General features: G+C 46.9%; 1 protein-coding gene across 1 annotated transcript; it reads left to right on the plus strand.

Annotated features, from left to right (window-relative positions):
- Window positions 1-931: 931 nt before the first annotated feature.
- On the plus strand, window positions 932-19414 carry LOC135570633 (zinc finger protein OZF-like). The gene is made up of 2 exons (XM_065016580.1): window positions 932-1731; window positions 17665-19414. The coding sequence occupies exons 1-2, from the start codon at window positions 1170-1172 to the stop codon at window positions 18750-18752; spliced, it is 1650 nt and encodes a 549-aa protein (XP_064872652.1). The 5' UTR covers window positions 932-1169; the 3' UTR covers window positions 18753-19414.
- The last annotated feature ends 772 nt before the right edge of the window (window positions 19415-20186 follow it).

Here is a 20186-nt window from a genome sequence, read left to right on the forward strand (position 1 = left end):
ACAAGTAAGAGCCAACATCATTTGGGTTAGGACAAGTAAGAGCCAACATCATTTGGGTTAGGACAAGTAAGAGCCAACATCATGATGAGTTTGCAAGCTGAGTTTGAATAAGACGTCCAATTACCATTTTGTATTTATAACGGTTGGTTTTATTATAGATAATAAATAACCACATCATTGATGGATTATTTATAACGGTTGGTTTTATTATAGATAATAAATAACCACATCATTGATGGATCATTTGTAACCGTTGGTTTTATTATAGCTGATAAATATCATTGATGAAACGCTGGATAAAATAAATGCTTGTCTCTTGTCTGCCCCTGCAAGCCTGTCGGTATACGCGTCATCACACACCCTCATCTGATTGGTCATTTCCCGAGAGCAGTAAAGTGGTATTAGTGTCGTCACACGAGTAGGCGGGCCTTCTGACATTGTGACTTCTATGGTCAATATGGAGAAAAAAAAGAAAAAGAGAATGGACCCCTTTTACTGACACAATTTACAGGTGATTATGTACGCTCCAATTTTTTCAATATATATTTTTTTTACCTTTATTTAACTAGGCAAGTCAGTTAAGAACAAATTCTTATTTACAATGACGGCCTACCAGGGAACAGTGGGTTAACTGCCTTGTTCAGGGGCAGAACGACAGAGTTTTACCTTGTCAGCTCGGGGATTCGATCCAATCTTTTGGTTACTAGTCCAACGCTCTAACCACTAGGCTACCTGCCGCCCCACTTCATGATAGGAGTACACACAAAATAAATGTTGACCATTTAGATTTTAAAAAATATATATACATAACAATAACAAATAAATCACATCATTTTGCATCATTTTCTCATTAATTATTCATTTAGAAAGTATACAGGTCAGGACTCTTATTCTGAAGGATTCTAAAAATCCGCGACCGGGTGTACTTAGTTCATCTTACCTGTTTCACGACAGTCTAGTCAGTCACCTCTGTGGCTTGCTATCCAACATAGTCAAAACATTGGAGCTCTTTAGACGCTTTCGGTGTATATTTGCCTCTGTGTTTTAAACTTCTTTCGTGTAGCTAGTTGCCCCATTTAAGTTCATATTTACGTTGTTAGACAGGTAGCTAGCTAGCTAAGTTAGCTTAGCACCAGGCTACTCGTTAATGCTAACTAGCATCACCAACCATGAGCTCACTAAGCTACTCCCCTCTTGCTAAAGAAGAGGATGTCTGCTGGACGGAGAAAGAAGTTCTGGGGCTGAACGTTGTCGTAAAAGAAGAGGAGGAGGATGTTTCAGTAAAAGGAGAGGAAGAAGCTTTCAGAATGAAAGAGGAGGAAGAGGTAGAGGAATCTTTTAGATGGAAAGAGGAAGAGGGGATAGAGGCTGTCACAGTGGAAGAAGAGGAGGTAGAAGCTTTCAGAATGAAAAAGGAGGAAGAGGAGGCCATAACATTGAAAGAAGAAGAGGAGGATGTTATAGTGAAAGAAGAGGAAGAACCTTTTAGAGTGAAAGATGAAGAGGGGATAGAGGCTGTCACAGTGAAAGAAGAGGTAGAAGCTTTCAGAATGAAAAATGAGGAAGAGGAGGCCATAACATTTAAAGAAGAAAATGAGGATATTATAGTGAAAGAACCTTTTGGAGAGGAAGAGGAGGCTATCTTACATAAAGAGGAGGAGGAAGACATATTGGGAGATGAAGAGGAGGTGGAAGGAGAGGAAGATGAGACTGAAGATCTGATTAACACCAGTGAGTACCGTCTTAAAAGCAGGGCCACAAACTGCCCTTGTTGAATTAATGTATCACTTTAATATCTGGCTCTGGGCCTCGCCATTGATTCTGGGAGAATATAACTCATAAATGTCCACTGAGCTCAGAACCTAAAAGATAAGCTTGTTTGTAATACATTATGATGTATTAATAGAATTGTAATACAGTGGGCCAAAAAAAGTATTTAGTCAGCCACCAATTGTGCAAATTCTCCCACTTAAAAAGATGAGAGGCCTGTAATTTTCATCATAGGTACACTTCAACTGTGACAGACAAAATGAGAAAAAAAATCCAGAAAATCACATTGTAGGATTTTTAATTAATTTATTTGCAAATTATGGTGGAAAATAAGTATTTGGTCAATAACAAAAGTTTATCTCAATACTTTGTTATATACCCTTTGTTGGCAATGACAGAGGTCAAACGTTGTCTGTAAGTCTTCACAAGGTTTTCATACACTGTTGCTGGTATTTTGGCCCATTCCTCCAAGGCAGCAGCTACTCTTCCTGGGGTTTATTATGGATCCCCATTAGTTCCTGCCAAGGCAGCAGCTACTCTTCCTGGGGTTTATTATGGATCCCCATTAGTTCCTGCCAAGGCAGCAGCTACTCTTCCTGGGGTTTATTATGGATCCCCATTAGTTCCTGCCAAGGCAGCAGCTACTCTTCCTGGGATTTATTATGGAACCCCATTAGTTCCTGCCAAGGCAGCATCTACTCTTCCTGGGGTTTATTATGGAACCCCATTAGTTCCTGCCAAGGCAGCAGCTACTCTTCCTGGGGTTTATTATGGAACCCCATTAGTTCCTGCCAAGGCAGCATCTACTCTTCCTGGGGTTTATTATGGAACCCCATTAGTTCCTGCCAAGGCAGCATCTACTCTTCCCGGGGTTTATTATGGAACCCAATTAGTTCCTGCCAAGGCAGCATCTACTCTTCCTGGGGTTTATTATGGAACCCCATTAGTTCCTGCCAAGGCAGCTACTCTTCCTGGGGTTTATTATGGATCCCCATTAGTTCCTGCCAAGGCAGCTACTCTTCCTGGGGTTTATTATGGATCCCCATTAGTTCCTGCCAAGGCAGCAGCTACTCTTCCTGGAGTTTATTATGGATCCCCATTAGTTCCTGTCAAAGCAGCAGCTACTCTTCCTGGGGTTTATTATGGATCCCCATTAGTTCCTGCCAAGGCAGCAGCTACTCTTCCTGGGGTTTATTATGGATCCCCATTAGTTTCTGTCAAAGCAGCAGCTACTCTTACATTTACATTTACATTTAAGTCATTTAGCAGACGCTCTTATCCAGAGCGACTTACAAATTGGTGCATTCACCTTATGACATCCAGTGGAACAGTAGTGCATCTAAATCTTTTAGGGGGGTGAGAGGGATTACTTTATCCTATCCTAGGTATTCCTTAAAGAGGTGGGGTTTCAGGTGTCTCCGGAAGGTGGTGATTGACTCCGCTGTCCTGGCGTCGTGAGGGAGTTTGTTCCACCATTGGGGGGCCAGAGCAGCGAACAGTTTTGACTGGGCTGAGCGGGAACTGTACTTCCTCAGTGGTAGGGAGGCGAGCAGGCCAGAGGTGGATGAACGCAGTGCCCTTGTTTGGGTGTAGGGCCTGATCAGAGCCTGGAGGTACTGAGGTGCCGTTCCCCTCACAGCTCCGTAGGCAAGCACCATGGTCTTGTAGCGGATGCGAGCTTCAACTGGAAGCCAGTGGAGAGAGCGGAGGAGCGGGGTGACGTGAGAGAACTTGGGAAGGTTGAACACCAGACGGGCTGCGGCGTTCTGGATGAGTTGTAGGGGTTTAATGGCACAGGCAGGGAGCCCAGCCAACAGCGAGTTGCAGTAATCCAGACGGGAGATGACAAGTGCCTGGATTAGGACCTGCGCCGTTTCCTGTGTGAGGCAGGGTCGTACTCTGCGGATGTTGTAGAGCATGAACCTACAGGAACGGGCCACCGCCTTGATGTTAGTTGAGAACGACAGGGTGTTGTCCAGGATCACGCCAAGGTTCTTAGCGCTCTGGGAGGAGGACACAATGGAGTTGTCAACCGTGATGGCGAGATCATGGAACGGGCAGTCCTTCCCCGGGAGGAAGAGCAGCTCCGTCTTGCCGAGGTTCAGCTTGAGGTGGTGATCCGTCATCCACACTGATATGTCTGCCAGACATGCAGAGATGCGATTCGCCACCTGGTCATCAGAAGGGGGAAAGGAGAAGATTAATTGTGTGTCGTCTGCATAGCAATGATAGGAGAGACCATGTGAGGTTATGACAGAGCCAAGTGACTTGGTGTATAGCGAGAATAGGAGAGGGCCTAGAACAGAGCCCCGGGGTTTATTATGGAACCCCATTAGTTCCTGTCAAGGCAGCAGCTACTCTTCCTGGGGTTTAGTAGGGATCCCCATTAGTTCCTGCCAAGGCAGCATCTACTCTTCCTGGGGTTTATTATGGATCCCCATTAGTTCCTGCCAAGGCAGCAGCTACTCTTCCTGGGGTTTATTATGGAACCCCATTAGTTCCTGCCAAGGCAGCAGCTACTCTTCCTGGGGTTTATTATGGATCCCCATTAGTTCCTGCCAAGGCAGCAGCTACTCTTCCTGGGGTTTATTATGGATCCCCATTAGTTCCTGCCAAGGCAGCAGCTACTCTTCCTGGGGTTTATTATGGAACCCCATTAGTTCCTGCCAAGGCAGCAGCTACTCTTCCTGGGGTTTATTATGGATCCCCATTAGTTCCTGCCAAGGCAGCAGCTACTCTTCCTGGGGTTTATTATGGATCCCCATTAGTTCCTGCCAAGGCAGCAGCTACTCTTCCTGGGGTTTATTATGGATCCCCATTAGTTCCTGCCAAGGCAGCAGCTACTCTTCCTGGGGTTTATTATGGAACCCCATTAGTTCCTGCCAAGGCAGCATCTACTCTTCCTGGGGTTTATTATGGAACCCCATTAGTTACTGCCAAGGCAGCAGCTACTCTTCCTGGGGTTTATTATGGAACCCCATTAGTTCCTGCCAAGGCAGCATCTACTCTTCCTGGGGTTTATTATGGAACCCCATTAGTTCCTGCCAAGGCAGCATCTACTCTTCCTGGGGTTTATTATGGAACCCAATTAGTTCCTGCCAAGGCAGCATCTACTCTTCCTGGGGTTTATTATGGAACCCCATTAGTTCCTGCCAAGGCAGCTACTCTTCCTGGGGTTTATTATGGATCCCCATTAGTTCCTGCCAAGGCAGCTACTCTTCCTGGGGTTTATTATGGATCCCCATTAGTTCCTGCCAAGGCAGCAGCTACTCTTCCTGGGGTTTATTATGGAACCCCATTAGTTCCTGCCAAGGCAGCTACTCTTCCTGGGGTTTATTATGGATCCCCATTAGTTCCTGCCAAGGCAGCTACTCTTCCTGGGGTTTATTATGGATCCCCATTAGTTCCTGCCAAGGCAGCAGCTACTCTTCCTGGAGTTTATTATGGATCCCCATTAGTTCCTGTCAAAGCAGCAGCTACTCTTCCTGGGGTTTATTATGGATCCCCATTAGTTCCTGCCAAGGCAGCAGCTACTCTTCCTGGGGTTTATTATGGATCCCCATTAGTTCCTGCCAAGGCAGCAGCTACTCTTCCTGGGGTTTATTATGGATCCCCATTAGTTCCTGTCAAGGCAGCAGCTACTCTTCCTGGGGTTTATTATGGATCCCCATTAGTTTCTGTCAAAGCAGCAGCTACTCTTACAATTACATTTACATTTAAGTCATTTAGCAGACGCTCTTATCCAGAGCGACTTACAAATTGGTGCATTCACCTTATGACATCCAGTGGAACAGTAGTGCATCTAAAGCTTTTAGGGGGGTGAGAGGGATTACTTTATCCTATCCTAGGTATTCCTTAAAGAGGTGGGGTTTCAGGTGTCTCCGGAAGGTGGTGATTGACTCCGCTGTCCTGGCGTCGTGAGGGAGTTTGTTCCACCATTGGGGGGCCAGAGCAGCGAACAGTTTTGACTGGGCTGAGCGGGAACTGTACTTCCTCAGTGGTAGGGAGGCGAGCAGGCCAGAGGTGGATGAACGCAGTGCCCTTGTTTGGGTGTAGGGCCTGATCAGAGCCTGGAGGTACTGAGGTGCCGTTCCCCTCACAGCTCCGTAGGCAAGCACCATGGTCTTGTAGCGGATGCGAGCTTCAACTGGAAGCCAGTGGAGAGAGCGGAGGAGCGGGGTGACGTGAGAGAACTTGGGAAGGTTGAACACCAGACGGGCTGCGGCGTTCTGGATGAGTTGTAGGGGTTTAATGGCACAGGCAGGGAGCCCAGCCAACAGCGAGTTGCAGTAATCCAGACGGGAGATGACAAGTGCCTGGATTAGGACCTGCGCCGCTTCCTGTGTGAGGCAGGGTCGTACTCTGCGGATGTTGTAGAGCATGAACCTACAGGAACGGGCCACCGCCTTGATGTTAGTTGAGAACGACAGGGTGTTGTCCAGGATCACGCCAAGGTTCTTAGCGCTCTGGGAGGAGGACACAATGGAGTTGTCAACCGTGATGGCGAGATCATGGAACGGGCAGTCCTTCCCCGGGAGGAAGAGCAGCTCCGTCTTGCCGAGGTTCAGCTTGAGGTGGTGATCCGTCATCCACACTGATATGTCTGCCAGACATGCAGAGATGCGATTCGCCACCTGGTCATCAGAAGGGGGAAAGGAGAAGATTAATTGTGTGTCGTCTGCATAGCAATGATAGGAGAGACCATGTGAGGTTATGACAGAGCCAAGTGACTTGGTGTATAGCGAGAATAGGAGAGGGCCTAGAACAGAGCCCTGGGGTTTATTATGGAACCCCATTAGTTCCTGTCAAGGCAGCATCTACTCTTCCTGGGGTTTATTATGGATCCCCATTAGTTCCTGCCAAGGCAGCAGCTACTCTTCCTGGGGTTTATTATGGAACCCCATTAGTTCCTGCCAAGGCAGCAGCTACTCTTCCTGGGGTTTATTATGGATCCCCATTAGTTCCTGCCAAGGCAGCAGCTACTCTTCCTGGGGTTTATTATGGATCCCCATTAGTTCCTGCCAAGGCAGCAGCTACTCTTCCTGGGGTTTATTATGGAACCCCATTAGTTCCTGCCAAGGCAGCAGCTACTCTTCCTGGGGTTTATTATGGATCCCCATTAGTTCCTGCCAAGGCAGCAGCTACTCTTCCTGGGGTTTATTATGGAACCCCATTAGTTCCTGTTGCCAAGGCAGCAGCTACTCTTCCTGGGGTTTATTATGGATCCCCATTAGTTCCTGCCAAGGCAGCAGCTACTCTTCCTGGGGTTTATTATGGATCCCCATTAGTTCCTGCCAAGGCAGCAGCTACTCTTCCTGGGGTTTATTATGGATCCCCATTAGTTCCTGCCAAGGCAGCAGCTACTCTTCCTGGGGTTTATTATGGAACCCAATTAGTTCCTGCCAAGGCAGCAGCTACTCTTCCTGGGGTTTATTATGGATCCCCATTAGTTCCTGCCTAGGCAGCAGCTACTCTTCCTGGGGTTTATCATGGATCCCCATTAGTTCCTGTCAAGGCAGCATCTACTCTTCCTGGGGTTTATTATGGATCCCCATTAGTTCCTGTTAAGGCAGCAGCTACTCTTCCTGGGGTTTATTATGGATCCCCATTAGTTCCTGCCAAGGCAGCAGCTACTCTTCCTGGGGTTTATTATGGATCCCCATTAGTTCCTGTCAAGGCAGCAGCTACTCTTCCTGGGGTTTATTATGGATCCCCACTAGTTCCTGTCAAGGCAGCAGCTACTCTTCCTGGGGTTTATTATGGATCCCCATTAGTTCCTGTCAAGGCAGCAGCTACTCTTCCTGGGGTTTATTATGGATCCCCATTAGTTCCTGTCAAGGCAGCAGCTACTCTTCCTGGGGTTTATTATGGATCCCCATTAGTTCCTGTCAAGGCAGCAGCTACTCTTCCTGGGGTTTATTATGGATCCCCATTAGTTCCTGTCAAGGCAGCAGCTACTCTTCCTGGGGTTTATTATGGATCCCCACTAGTTCCTGCCAAGGCAGCAGCTACTCTTCCTGGGGTTTATTATGGATCCCCACTAGTTCCTGCCAAGGCAGCAGCTACTCTTCCTGGGGTTTATTATGGATCCCCACTAGTTCCTGCCAAGGCAGCAGCTACTCTTCCTGGGGTTTATTATGGATCCCCACTAGTTCCTGCCAAGGCAGCAGCTACTCTTCCTGGGGTTTATTATGGATCCCCACTAGTTCCTGCCAAGGCAGCAGCTACTCTTCCTGGGGTTTATTATGGATCCCCACTAGTTCCTGCCAAGGCAGCAGCTACTCTTCCTGGGGTTTATTAAGGATCCCCATTAGTTCCTGCCAAGGCAGCAGCTACTCTTCCTGGGGTCCAAACACATTAAGGCACTTACATTACACAGAAAACAAAATATAAAACAGTACATCATATAACATTATTACACCACTACATATCTACAACACAATACAGCAACATCACAATGTGTCTGTACCTTTGTGTTTGTCTCTTCACAGTCCCCGGTATTCATGCTGTCCCCCAGCCACTCAGCAACAATGGTATTCACGCTGTCCCCCAGCCACTCAGCAACAATGGTATTCACGCTGTCCCCCAGCCACTCAGCAACAATGGTATTCATGCTGTCCCCCAGCCACTCAGTAACAATGGCATTAATGCTGTCCCCCAGCCACTCAGCAACAATGGTATTCTTGCTGTCCCCCAGCCACTCAGCAACAATGGTATCCATGCTGTCCCCCAGCCACTCAGCAACAATGGTATTCATGCTGTCCCCCAGCCACTCAGCAACAATGGTATTCATGCTGTCCCCCAGCCACTCAGCAACAATGGTATCCATGCTGTCCCCCAGCCACTCAGCAACAATGGTATCCATGCTGTCCCCCAGCCACTCAGCAACAATGGTATTAATGCTGTCCCCCAGCCACTCAGCAACAATGGTATTCATGCTGTCCCCCAGCCACTCAGCAACAATGGTATTCATGCTGTCCCCCAGCCACTCAGCAACAATGGTATTCATGCTGTCCCCCAGCCACTCAGTAACAATGGTATTCATGCTGTCCCCCAGCCACTCAGCAACAATGGTATTCATGCTGTCCCCCAGCCACTCAGCAACAATGGTATTCATGCTGTCCCCCAGCCACTCAGCAACAATGGTATCCATGCTGTCCCCCAGCCACTCAGCAACAATGGTATCCATGCTGTCCCCCAGCCACTCAACAACAATGGTATCCATGCTGTTTCAGGTTCTCTGTTGTGTCTCTCCTCCATGGTCTCTGTTGTGTCTCTCCTCCATGGTCTCTGTTGTGTGTCTCTCCTCCATGTTCTCTGTTGTGTCTCTCCTCTATGTTCTCTGTTGTCTCTCCTCCATGTTCTCTGTTGTGTGTCTCTCCTCCATGTTCTCTGTTGTGTGTCTCTCCTCCATGGTCTCTGTTGTGTCTCTCCTCCATGGTCTCTGTTGTGTCTCTCCTCCATGTTCTCTGTTGTGTCTCTCCTCCATGTTCTCTGTTGTGTCTCTCCTCCATGGTCTCTGTTGTGTCTCTCCTCCATGGTCTCTGTTGTGTCTCTCCTCCATGTTCTCTGTTGTGTCTCTCCTCCATGTTCTCTGTTGTGTCTCTCCTCCATGGTCTCTGTTGTGTCTCTCCTCCATGGTCTCTGTTGTGTCTCTCCTCCATGTTCTCTGTTGTGTCTCTCCTCCATGTTCTCTGTTGTGTCTCTCCTCCATGGTCTCTGTTGTGTCTCTCCTCCATGTTCTCTGTTGTGTCTCTCCTCCATGTTCTCTGTTGTGTCTCTCCTCCATGGTCTCTGTTGTGTCTCTCCTCCATGTTCTCTGTTGTGTCTCTCCTCTATGTTCTCTGTTGTCTCTCCTCCATGTTCTCTGTTGTGTCTCTCCTCCATGGTCTCTGTTGTGTGTCTCTCCTCCATGGTCTCTGTTGTGTCTCTCCTCCATGTTCTCTGTTGTGTGTCTCTCCTCCATGGTCTCTGTTGTGTGTCTCTCCTCCATGGTCTCTGTTGTGTCTCTCCATGTTCTCTGTTGTGTCTCTCCTCCATGGTCTCTGTTGTGTGTCTCCTCCATGTTCTCTGTTGTGTGTCTCCTCCATGGTCTCTGTTGTGTCTCTCCTCCATGGTCTCTGTTGTGTGTCTCCTCCATGTTCTCTGTTGTGTGTCTCCTCCATGGTCTCTGTTGTGTCTCTCCTCCATGTTCTCTGTTGTCTCTCCTCCATGTTCTCTGTTGTGTCTCTCCTCCATGGTCTCTGTTGTGTCTCTCCTCCATGGTCTCTGTTGTGTGTCTCTCCTCCATGTTCTCTGTTGTGTCTCTCCTCCATGTTCTCTGTTGTGTCTCTCCTCCATGGTCTCTGTTGTGTCTCTCCTCCATGTTCTCTGTTGTGTCTCTCCTCCATGTTCTCTGTTGTGTGTCTCTCCTCCATGTTCTCTGTTGTGTCTCTCCTCCATGTTCTCTGTTGTGTCTCTCCATGTTCTCTGTTGTGTCTCTCCTCCATGTTCTCTGTTGTGTGTCTCTCCTCCATGTTCTCTGTTGTCTCTCCTCCATGTTCTCTGTTGTGTCTCTCCTCCATGTTCTCTGTTGTGTCTCTCCATGTTCTCTGTTGTGTCTCTCCTCCATGTTCTCTGTTGTGTGTCTCTCCTCCATGGTCTCTGTTGTCTCTCCTCCATGTTCTCTGTTGTCTCTCCTCCATGTTCTCTGTTGTGTGTCTCTCCTCCATGTTCTCTGTTGTGTCTCTCCTCCATGTTCTCTGTTGTGTCTCTCCTCCATGTTCTCTGTTGTGTCTCTCCATGTTCTCTGTTGTGTCTCTCCTCCATGGTCTCTGTTGTGTCTCTCCTCCATGTTCTCTGTTGTCTGTCTCTCCTCCATGTTCTCTGTTGTGTCTCTCCTCTATGTTCTCTGTTGTCTCTCCTCCATGTTCTCTGTTGTGTCTCTCCTCCATGGTCTCTGTTGTGTGTCTCTCCTCCATGGTCTCTGTTGTGTCTCTCCTCCATGTTCTCTGTTGTGTGTCTCTCCTCCATGGTCTCTGTTGTGTGTCTCTCCTCCATGGTCTCTGTTGTGTCTCTCCATGTTCTCTGTTGTGTCTCTCCTCCATGTTCTCTGTTGTGTGTCTCTCCTCCATGTTCTCTGTTGTGTGTCTCTCCTCCATGGTCTCTGTTGTGTCTCTCCTCCATGGTCTCTGTTGTGTCTCTCCTCCATGTTCTCTGTTGTGTGTCTCTCCTCCATGTTCTCTGTTGTGTCTCTCCTCCATGTTCTCTGTTGTGTCTCTCCTCCATGTTCTCTGTTGTGTCTCTCCTCCATGGTCTCTGTTGTCTCTCCTCCATGGTCTCTGTTGTGTGTCTCTCCTCCATGGTCTCTGTTGTGTCTCTCCTCCATGGTCTCTGTTGTGTCTCTCCTCCATGGTCTCTGTTGTGTCTCTCCTCCATGTTCTCTGTTGTGTCTCTCCTCCATGTTCTCTGTTGTGTGTCTCTCCTCCATGTTCTCTGTTGTCTCTCCTCCATGTTCTCTGTTGTGTCTCTCCTCCATGTTCTCTGTTGTGTCTCTCCTCCATGTTCTCTGTTGTGTGTCTCCTCCATGTTCTCTGTTGTGTCTCTCCTCCATGGTCTCTGTTGTGTCTCTCCTCCATGTTCTCTGTTGTGTGTCTCTCCTCCATGTTCTCTGTTGTGTGTCTCTCCTCCATGTTCTCTGTTGTGTCTCTCCTCCATGTTCTCTGTTGTGTCTCTCCATGTTCTCTGTTGTGTCTCTCCTCCATGTTCTCTGTTGTGTGTCTCTCCTCCATGTTCTCTGTTGTCTCTCCTCCATGTTCTCTGTTGTGTCTCTCCATGTTCTCTGTTGTGTCTCTCCTCCATGGTCTCTGTTGTGTCTCTCCTCCATGTTCTCTGTTGTGTCTCTCCTCCATGTTCTCTGTTGTGTCTCTCCTCCATGGTCTCTGTTGTGTCTCTCCTCCATGGTCTCTGTTGTGTCTCTCCTCCATGTTCTCTGTTGTGTCTCTCCTCCATGTTCTCTGTTGTGTCTCTCCTCCATGGTCTCTGTTGTGTCTCTCCTCCATGGTCTCTGTTGTGTCTCTCCTCCATGTTCTCTGTTGTGTCTCTCCTCCATGTTCTCTGTTGTGTCTCTCCTCCATGGTCTCTGTTGTGTCTCTCCTCCATGTTCTCTGTTGTGTCTCTCCTCCATGTTCTCTGTTGTGTCTCTCCTCCATGGTCTCTGTTGTGTCTCTCCTCCATGTTCTCTGTTGTGTCTCTCCTCTATGTTCTCTGTTGTCTCTCCTCCATGTTCTCTGTTGTCTCTCCTCCATGTTCTCTGTTGTGTCTCTCCTCCATGTTCTCTGTTGTGTCTCTCCTCCATGTTCTCTGTTGTGTCTCTCCTCCATGTTCTCTGTTGTGTGTCTCTCCTCCATGTTCTCTGTTGTGTCTCTCCTCCATGTTCTCTGTTGTGTCTCTCCTCCATGGTCTCTGTTGTGTGTCTCCTCCATGTTCTCTGTTGTGTGTCTCCTCCATGGTCTCTGTTGTGTCTCTCCTCCATGGTCTCTGTTGTGTGTCTCCTCCATGTTCTCTGTTGTGTGTCTCCTCCATGGTCTCTGTTGTGTCTCTCCTCCATGTTCTCTGTTGTCTCTCCTCCATGTTCTCTGTTGTGTCTCTCCTCCATGGTCTCTGTTGTGTCTCTCCTCCATGGTCTCTGTTGTGTGTCTCTCCTCCATGTTCTCTGTTGTGTCTCTCCTCCATGTTCTCTGTTGTGTCTCTCCTCCATGGTCTCTGTTGTGTCTCTCCTCCATGTTCTCTGTTGTGTCTCTCCTCCATGTTCTCTGTTGTGTGTCTCTCCTCCATGTTCTCTGTTGTGTCTCTCCTCCATGTTCTCTGTTGTGTCTCTCCATGTTCTCTGTTGTGTCTCTCCTCCATGTTCTCTGTTGTGTGTCTCTCCTCCATGTTCTCTGTTGTCTCTCCTCCATGTTCTCTGTTGTGTCTCTCCTCCATGTTCTCTGTTGTGTGTCTCTCCTCCATGGTCTCTGTTGTGTGTCTCTCCTCCATGGTCTCTGTTGTGTGTCTCTCCTCCATGGTCTCTGTTGTGTCTCTCCTCCATGTTCTCTGTTGTGTGTCTCTCCTCCATGGTCTCTGTTGTGTGTCTCTCCTCCATGGTCTCTGTTGTGTCTCTCCATGTTCTCTGTTGTGTCTCTCCTCCATGTTCTCTGTTGTGTGTCTCTCCTCCATGTTCTCTGTTGTGTGTCTCTCCTCCATGGTCTCTGTTGTGTCTCTCCTCCATGGTCTCTGTTGTGTCTCTCCTCCATGTTCTCTGTTGTGTGTCTCTCCTCCATGTTCTCTGTTGTGTCTCTCCTCCATGTTCTCTGTTGTGTCTCTCCTCCATGTTCTCTGTTGTGTCTCTCCTCCATGGTCTCTGTTGTCTCTCCTCCATGGTCTCTGTTGTGTGTCTCTCCTCCATGGTCTCTGTTGTGTCTCTCCTCCATGGTCTCTGTTGTGTCTCTCCTCCATGGTCTCTGTTGTGTCTCTCCTCCATGTTCTCTGTTGTGTCTCTCCTCCATGTTCTCTGTTGTGTGTCTCTCCTCCATGTTCTCTGTTGTCTCTCCTCCATGTTCTCTGTTGTGTCTCTCCTCCATGTTCTCTGTTGTGTCTCTCCTCCATGTTCTCTGTTGTGTGTCTCCTCCATGTTCTCTGTTGTGTGTCTCTCCTCCATGTTCTCTGTTGTGTCTCTCCTCCATGTTCTCTGTTGTGTGTCTCTCCTCCATGTTCTCTGTTGTGTGTCTCTCCTCCATGTTCTCTGTTGTGTGTCTCTCCTCCATGGTCTCTGTTGTGTCTCTCCATGTTCTCTGTTGTCTCTCCTCCATGTTCTCTGTTGTGTGTCTCTCCTCCATGTTCTCTGTTGTGTCTCTCCATGTTCTCTGTTGTGTCTCTCCATGTTCTCTGTTGTCTCTCCTCCATGTTCTCTGTTGTGTGTCTCTCCTCCATGTTCTCTGTTGTGTCTCTCCTCCATGTTCTCTGTTGTGTGTCTCTCCTCCATGTTCTCTGTTGTGTCTCTCCATGTTCTCTGTTGTGTCTCTCCTCCATGTTCTCTGTTGTGTCTCTCCTCCATGTTCTCTGTTGTCTCTCCTCCATGTTCTCTGTTGTGTCTCTCCATGTTCTCTGTTGTCTCTCCATGTTCTCTGTTGTGTGTCTCCTCCATGTTCTCTGTTGTGTGTCTCTCCTCCATGTTCTCTGTTGTGTCTCTCCATGTTCTCTGTTGTGTCTCTCCTCCATGTTCTCTGTTGTCTCTCCTCCATGTTCTCTGTTGTGTGTCTCTCCTCCATGTTCTCTGTTGTGTCTCTCCTCCATGTTCTCTGTTGTCTCTCCTCCATGGTCTCTGTTGTGTCTCTCCTCCATGGTCTCTGTTGTGTCTCTCCTCCATGGTCTCTGTTGTGTCTCTCCTCCATGTTCTCTGTTGTGTGTCTCCTCCATGTTCTCTGTTGTGTCTCTCCTCCATGTTCTCTGTTGTGTGTCTCTCCTCCATGTTCTCTGTTGTGTCTCCTCCATGTTCTCTGTTGTGTGTCTCCTCCATGTTCTCTGTTGTGTGTCTCTCCTCTATGTTCTCTGTTGTTGTGTCTCTCCTCCATGTTCTCTGTTGTGTGTCTCTCCTCCATGGTCTCTGTTGTGTCTCTCCTCCATGTTCTCTGTTGTGTCTCTCCTCCATGTTCTCTGTTGTGTGTCTCTCCTCCATGTTCTCTGTTGTGTCTCTCCATGTTCTCTGTTGTCTCTCCTCCATGTTCTCTGTTGTGTGTCTCTCCTCCATGTTCTCTGTTGTGTCTCTCCATGTTCTCTGTTGTGTCTCTCCTCCATGTTCTCTGTTGTCTCTCCTCCATGTTCTCTGTTGTGTGTCTCTCCTCCATGTTCTCTGTTGTGTCTCTCCTCCATGTTCTCTGTTGTCTCTCCTCCATGGTCTCTGTTGTGTCTCTCCTCCATGGTCTCTGTTGTGTCTCTCCTCCATGTTCTCTGTTGTGTGTCTCCTCCATGTTCTCTGTTGTGTCTCTCCTCCATGTTCTCTGTTGTGTGTCTCTCCTCCATGTTCTCTGTTGTGTGTCTCTCCTCCATGTTCTCTGTTGTGTCTCCTCCATGTTCTCTGTTGTGTGTCTCCTCCATGTTCTCTGTTGTGTGTCTCTCCTCTATGTTCTCTGTTGTTGTGTCTCTCCTCCATGTTCTCTGTTGTGTGTCTCTCCTCCATGGTCTCTGTTGTGTCTCTCCTCCATGTTCTCTGTTGTGTCTCTCCTCCATGGTCTCTGTTGTGTCTCTCCTCCATGATCTCTGTTGTGTCTCTCCTCCATGTTCTCTGTTGTGTGTCTCTCCTCCATGGTCTCTGTTGTGTGTCTCTCCTCCATGGTCTCTGTTGTGTCTCTCCTCCATGGTCTCTGTTGTGTGTCTCTCCTCCATGTTCTCTGTTGTGTCTCTCCTCCATGGTCTCTGTTGTGTCTCTCCATGTTCTCTGTTGTGTCTCTCCTCCATGGTCTCTGTTGTGTCTCTCCTCCATGGTCTCTGTTGTGTGCATTTCCACATTTTGTTACATTACAGCCTTATTCTAAAAGAGATTAAATCGTTTTTTCCCTCTCATCAATCTACACAATGCCCCATAATAACAAATCAAAAACAGGTTGTTTATAATTTTTTGTTAATTATAACAAAAATAAAAACTGAAATATGACATTTACATAAGTATGTACTTAGTACTTTGTTGAAGCACCTTTTGGTAGCGATTACAGCCTCAAGTTTTCTTGGGTATGACGCTACAAGCTTGGCACACCTGTATTTGGGGAGTTTCTCCCATTCTTCTCTGCAGATCCTCTCAAGTTCTGTCAGGTTGGATGGGGAGTGTCGCTGTACAGCTATTTTCAGGTCTCTCCAGAGATGTTCGATCAGGTTCCAGTCCGGGCTCTGGCTGGACCACTCAAGGACATTCAGAGACTTGTCCCGAAGCCACTCCTGCGTTGTCTTGGCTGTGTGCTTAGGGTCGTTGTCTTGGCTGTGTGCTTAGGGTCGTTGTCTTGGCTGTGTGCTTAGGGTCGTTGTCTTGGCTCTGTGCTTAGGGGCGTTGTCTTGGCTGTGTGCTTAGGGTCGTTGTCTTGGCTGTGTGCTTAGGGTCGTTGTCTTGGCTGTGTGCTTAGGGTCGTTGTCTTGGCTGTGTGCTTAGGGTCGTTGTCTTGGCTGTGTCCTTAGGGTCGTTGTCTTGGCTGTGTGCTTAGGGTCGTTGTCTTGGCTGTGTGCTTAGGGGCGTTGTCTTGGCTCTGTGCTTAGGGGCGTTGTCTTGGCTGTGTGCTTAGGGTCGTTGTCTTGTTGGAAAGATGAGGACCCCAGTCAGGTCCTGAGCACTCTGGATCAGGTTTTCATCAAGGATCTCTCTGAACTTTGCTCCATTCATCTTTCCCTTGATCCAGACTAGTCTCCCTGGCCCTGCCGCTGAACGACATTCCCACGGTATGATTCTGTCACCACCATGCTTCACCGTAGGGCTAGTGCTAGATTTCCTCCAGATTTAACATTCAGGCCAAAGAGTTACGTTTTGGTTTCATCAGACCAGATAATCTTGTTTCTCATGGTCGGAGAGTCCTTTAGGTTCCCTTTGGCAAACTCCAATGCCTTTTACCGAGGAGTGGCTTCTGTCTGGCCACTCCACCATAAAGGCCTGATTGGTGGCGTGGCTTCTGTCTGGCCACTCTACCATAAAGGCCTGATTGGTGGAGTGGCTTCTGTCGGGCCACTCCACCATAAAGGCCTGATTGGTGGTTTGGCTTCTGTCTGGCCACTCCACCATAAAGGCCTGATTGGTGGAGTGGCTTCTGTCTGGCCACTCCACCATAAAGGCCTGATTGGTAGAGTGCTGCGGAGATGGTTGTCCTTCGGGAAGGCTCTATATAGACAGGTGTGTGCCTTTCCCAAATTATGTCCAGTCAATTGAATTTACTGCAGGTGGAGTCCAATCAACTTGTAGAAACATCTCTAGGATGATCAATGGAAACGGGATGCAACGGAACTCAATTTCGAGTCTTATAGTAAAGGGTTTGAATACTTATGTAAATAAGGTATTTCTGGGGGTTTAAAAAAAAAACTGTTTTCACTTTGTCACTATGGGGTATTGTGATGTCATTATGGGGTATTGTGATGTCATTATGGGGTATTGTGATGTCATTATGGGTTATTCTGTGTAGATCGATGAGGATAAACATTTAATCCATGTTTAGAATAAGGCTGTAACGTAACAAAATGTGTAAAAAAAAAAGGGAGTCAAGGGGTCTGAATATTTTCCGAAGGCACTGGAGGTCTCTCCATTGCCTCAACTGTTGGCCAGACTATGTTAGACCTTCTATCTGACCTGGTTACCTAACAGAACACCCTGGTTGGTTTAAAACTTGTACTGTAATGTGGACAAGACTAAATTCGTGTTGTTCTGTAGTTCTCTGCAGGATGTTTCAGATGGACCATATATATATATATATATTCTTTAACATATGGATGAAATCTCAGATTTAAAGTGGGCTTTTAAAAAATATATATATTTTTTTAAGATCTTGCCTCTCCCTTAACAGCAGAAAGCAGTCAACTTTCCGGACAGTTCTAAAAAAAAAAATCGCCCATTTCCCTTCATGTTAAGAAAATATCTGATTTTCTGTGGAGTTTTAGTGACCTCTTGGCACAGTGTTTGTTTTATTATTGTTTATACATTATCAGAAAGCCTAAATCTTCCCCTAAAAAAATAGGATGGATGGAACTTTTAAAAAGGCATTACCTGAGATTATTGCGAATATCAACCAATCAGCATTTTATAATGATTTTATTTTGAAGGATCTAGTCTGGATTAAACCTCATAGGAAAACAGTTTAATCATTCATTCAGGTCTCTGTTTAACAAAATAATCTGTTTTATCTTTGGCAGGAGAGAAACCAGACTGTCACTCTGACAGCGGGAAGAGTCCTTCAGAGAATCCAGAACCAGAGATTCCCAAACCAGCGACAGGACACAACTGCTCCCAGTGTGGAAAGAGTTTTAAGTGGTTATCTAAGCTCAAAGAGCATGAGAGAACACATGCAGGAAAAAAGCTCTTCCAATGTTCCCATTGTGAAAAGAGATTTAACCAGTCATCACTTCTGAAAGAGCATGATAAAATACACACAGGAGAGAAGCCTTTCCAATGTCCCCAGTGTGGAAAGGGTTTTACATGGTTAAGGCACCTGAAAGAGCATAAGAGGATACACACAGGAGAGAAGCCTTTCCATTGCTCCCAGTGTGGAAAGCGTTATACTCGATTAGCACACCTAAAAATACATGAGAGAATTCACTCTGGAGTGAAGGCTTACCTCTGTTCCCAGTGTGGAAAGAATTTTAGGTGGTTAGAAAACCTGAAGCAGCATGAAAGGACACATACAGGGGAGAAGCCTTACCATTGCGCTCAGTGTGGAAAGGATTTTACCACATTAGGGAACGTAAAAGAGCATAAGAAGAAACACACAGGAGAAAAACCTTTACAATGTTCCCAGTGTGGAAAGAGATTTACACATTTAGGAAATCTGAAAAGGCATGAAGGAATACACACAGGAGAAAAACTCTACCACTGCTCTCATTGTGGAAAGCGTTTTACCCAGTTAGGGTATTTGAAAAAACATGAGAAAATACACTCTGAAGAAAAGCCTTACCCCTGTTCCCACTGTGGAAAGAGTTTTCGGTGGTTAGGGGACCTGAAAGAGCACGAGAGGACGCACACAGGGGAGAAACCTTACCATTGCTCCCTGTGCGGCAAGGATTTTACCAAGTTAGGGAACCTAAAAGAGCATAAGAAGAAACACACAGGAGAAAAGCCTTACCAATGCTCCATGTGTGAAAAGACCTTTACCCAGTTAGGGGGCCTGAAATATCACGAGGGGACACACACAGAAAAAAAGACCTACCACTGCTCTCAGTGTCAAAAGACATTTACCCGATTAGGGAACCTGAAAAAGCATGAGAGAATACACACACTCAGGTGATAAGACCGTCCACTGCTCCCAGAACCTGAAAGAGCATAAGAAGAAACACACAGGAGAAAAGCCTTACCAATGCTCCTTAACCTTTTATGACTTTAACCTTTCATGAGTGTGGCCGTGTCATCTGACCATGCCACCGATTCTAATCCAAGTGCCAAAGAACTGTACCCAGTACCACAACATTTTATTTTAGCCAAAAACCTGGCATTGCCAGGAAGCTGACACTTGAGGCCACTGTGTTCTTGGGAACCTTCAATGCTGCAGACATTTTTTGGTACCCTTCGTCAGATCTGTGCCTTCGACACAATCCTGTCTCGGAGCTCTTCGGACAATTCTTTCCACCTCATGGCTTGTTTTTTTTTTATCTTACGTGCACTGTAAACCTTTTTATAGGTTGTCCTGGAAGGTTCTATATAAACAGGTGTGTGTCTCTTTCCAAATCGTGTCCATTCAGTTGAATTTACCACAGGTGGAGTCCAATCAAGTTGTAGAAACATCTCATCGATGATCAATGGAAACAGGATACACCGGCGCTCAGTTTGGAGTTTCATAGCAAAAGGGTCTGAATACTAAAGTAATGGAAACAGGATACACCGGCGCTCAGTTTGGAGTCTCATAGCAAAAGGGTCTGAATACTAAAGGCGCTCAGTTTGGAGTCTCATAGCAAAGGGTCTCATAGCAACCGGCGCTCAAGGGTCTGAATACTAAAGTAATGGAAACAGGATACACCGGCGCTCAGTTTGGAGTCTCATAGCAAAAGGGTCTGAATACTAAAGTAATGGAAACAGGATACACCGGCGCTCAGTTTGGAGTCTCATAGCAAAAGGGTCTGAATACTAAAGTAATGGAAACAGGATACACCGGCGCTCAGTTTGGAGTCTCATAGCAAAAGGGTCTGAATACTAAAGTAATGGAAACAGGATACACCGGCGCTCAGTTTGGAGTCTCATAGCAAAAGGGTCTGAATACTAATGTAATGGAAACAGGATACACCGGCGCTCAGTTTGGAGTCTCATAGCAAAAGGGTCTGAATACTAAAGTAATGGAAACAGGATACACCGGCGCTCAGTTTGGAGTCTCATAGCAAAAGGGTCTGAATACTAATGTAATGGAAACAGGATACACCGGCACTCAGTTTGGAGTCTCATAGCAAAAGGGTCTGAATACTATGGGGGTATTGTGATGTCATTATGGGGGTATTGTGATGTCATTAAAGGGTCTGAATACTAAAGTAAAGAAGGGTTTTCCGTTTTGTATTTGTAATAAATTTGCAAAAAATGTAAAAACGTGTTTTCTCTTTGTCATTAGGAGGTATTGTGTGTAGAGTAGTAAAAACAAACATTAAAAACAAACATTAAAAAGTGTTTAATCCATTTTAGAATAAGGCTGTAACGTAACAACATGTGGGGAAAAAGTGAAGGGGTCTGAACACTTCCC

Source organism: Oncorhynchus nerka, unplaced genomic scaffold (genome assembly GCF_034236695.1).
Source record: "Oncorhynchus nerka isolate Pitt River unplaced genomic scaffold, Oner_Uvic_2.0 unplaced_scaffold_967, whole genome shotgun sequence".
Lineage (NCBI taxonomy): Eukaryota > Metazoa > Chordata > Actinopteri > Salmoniformes > Salmonidae > Oncorhynchus > Oncorhynchus nerka.